General features: G+C 42.0%; 1 protein-coding gene across 3 annotated transcripts in view; it reads right to left on the reverse strand.

The window, feature by feature from the left end:
- The window catches only part of LOC111966291 (oxysterol-binding protein-related protein 2-like), a 37900-nt gene that overhangs the window by 10173 nt on the left and 25499 nt on the right, over window positions 1–2228 (reverse strand). For all 3 annotated transcript variants that reach the window (XM_023990806.1, XM_023990804.2, XM_023990803.2), the window contains exons 12-13: window positions 1303–1426; window positions 958–1048 (exon numbers count right to left, since the gene is read on the reverse strand). In XM_023990806.1, coding sequence (XP_023846574.1) covers window positions 958–1048; window positions 1303–1426 — 215 coding nt within the window. The remainder of the gene's footprint in view (window positions 1–957; window positions 1049–1302; window positions 1427–2228) is intronic.

Here is a 2228-nt window from a genome sequence, read left to right on the forward strand (position 1 = left end):
ACATCCCAGAACCACACGGGGGACCTCAGTGAATGCACCTGGCAGAGAGCCTGGACCCAAAAGTAACAAAGGCCTACATCAGTAAAGCACTACGCCGCCAGGACTCAAATCCTGCAAGATGCCAGACTGTCCCCCCTGCTTAAGCCAGTACATGTCCAGGCCCGTCTTTGAAGTTTGCTAAGAGAGCATTTGGATGATCCAGAAGAAGATTGGAGAATGTCATTATGGTTCAGATGAAACCAAAACTATAACTTTTTGGTAAACATCAACTCGTCAGTGTTTGGAGGACAAAAGAATCTGAGTCTGATCCAAAAAAACTCAATACCTACCTGTGAAGCCATGGGGGGAGTGGAACATCATTGCTTTTGGGCTTGTTTTTTTTTCTTCGCAAAGAAGACCCAGACTGAGACGACTGATTCTTAGTAAAAGAAAGAATGAATGGGGCCATGTATCGTGAGATTTTGAGTGAAAACCTCCTTCCATCGCAAGGCGATCTGAAGATGAAACACGGCTGGTCTTTCAGCATGACAATTGGGATCCGCAAACACGACCGCCCGCGGCACACGAAGGAGTGCTTCGTAGAAGCATTTCAAGCGTTACAGGCACGTGGAGGCCACACACACTACTGAGCCTCATTTTGACTTGTTTTAAGGACATTACATCAAAGTTGGATCAGCCTGTAGTGTGGTTTTCCACTTCCAGACCTCCATGGGTTGATAAATTTGATTTCCATTGATAATTTTTGTGTGATTTTGTTGTCAGCACATTCAACTATGTAAAGAAAAAAGTATTTAATTCATTCAGATCTAGGATGTGTTATTTTAGTGCTCCCTTTATTTTTTTGAGCAGTGTATATATATACACATATATATACACATATACAACTGTTTAGCTTATTGTTATGTATTTAATGAAAAAAATGTTTATCTTGAAATGCGAGGACGCCTAAGTTCTCACCGAGTGGACCATTCCTCCTCGTCCTTGGAACGGTCTTTCTGCGTCGACCTCTGTTTCTCCTCTAGCCTCGCCTTCTCTCGACTGGCTTGATCTGCACAAGCAAGAACATAGGACCACTGTATTATTCTGTAATTAAAAGCTGACACAGCCCTAACTTCAATAAACCAGCCTCTAATACTTTGGCTATGTGGATATTTTACTGTTCAATGGCTTTTAACCCCCCCCACACACACCAAGAAAATACATCTGAACACAAATAGGACATGTGAATGCACCACCCAAAGGGAATGCTAGAGGGCAGCATCATCTAGCAAGTGTGGGGATGTAGCAGAAAGACTTCATTACCCATGTCTCCGTTCTCCATGGCTCTGATGTCGGGCCGCAGGCGGCAGTCTGTGGGGGCCAGGGTGGCCTGCATACCAGGCTCCAGCTCATTCAGCGACATGGCAAAGTTAGTGAAGTTATACATCTGGAAAAACAAGATCCTACAGAATTAACACCATCAAAATCGATGAGTGTGTGTGTGTGTATAAACGTAATAAGTAGGAGTGCTTCAGGTATTCCAGAACAACCACAGGTGCTCTTGGAGGGGAATAGTAATTGAAAAGAAAAAGGCAAGATTATAACCACAAATGGGTACTGAGTAGAGGTCGACCGATTTCAAGTTTTCATAACAATCGGTATTTTTGGACACCGATTTGCAGATTTTTTTTAAATACATATTTTTTTTTACACCTTTATTTAACAAGGCAAGTCAGTTAAGAACACATTCTTATTTTCAATGACAGCTTAGGAACGGTGGGTTAACTGCCTTGTTCAGGGGCAGAAGGACAGATTTTTACCTTGTCCGCTCGGGGATTCGATTTTGCAACCTTCCGGTTACTAGTCCAATGCTCTAACCACCTGCCTTACATTGCACTTCACGAGGAGTCTGCGTGGCAGGCTGACTCGTTATAAAAAACAATCAATCTTAACATAATCACTGGTTAACTACACATGGTTGATGATATTACTAGTTTATCTAGCGTGTCCTGCGTTGCATATAATCGATGCGGTGCCTGTTCATTTCTCATTGAAATCACAGCCTACTTCGACAAAACGGGTGATGATTTAACAAAAAAGCACTGTCGTTGCACCAATGTACCTAACCATAAACATCCATACATTTCTTTAAATCAATACACAAGTATTATGTTCTCATGTTCTGAGCAAGGAACTTATAACGTTAGATTTCTTACATGGAACATATTGCACTTTTACTTTCTCTCCAA

This window comes from Salvelinus sp. IW2-2015, linkage group LG7, assembly GCF_002910315.2.
Source record: "Salvelinus sp. IW2-2015 linkage group LG7, ASM291031v2, whole genome shotgun sequence".
NCBI lineage: Eukaryota > Metazoa > Chordata > Actinopteri > Salmoniformes > Salmonidae > Salvelinus > Salvelinus sp. IW2-2015.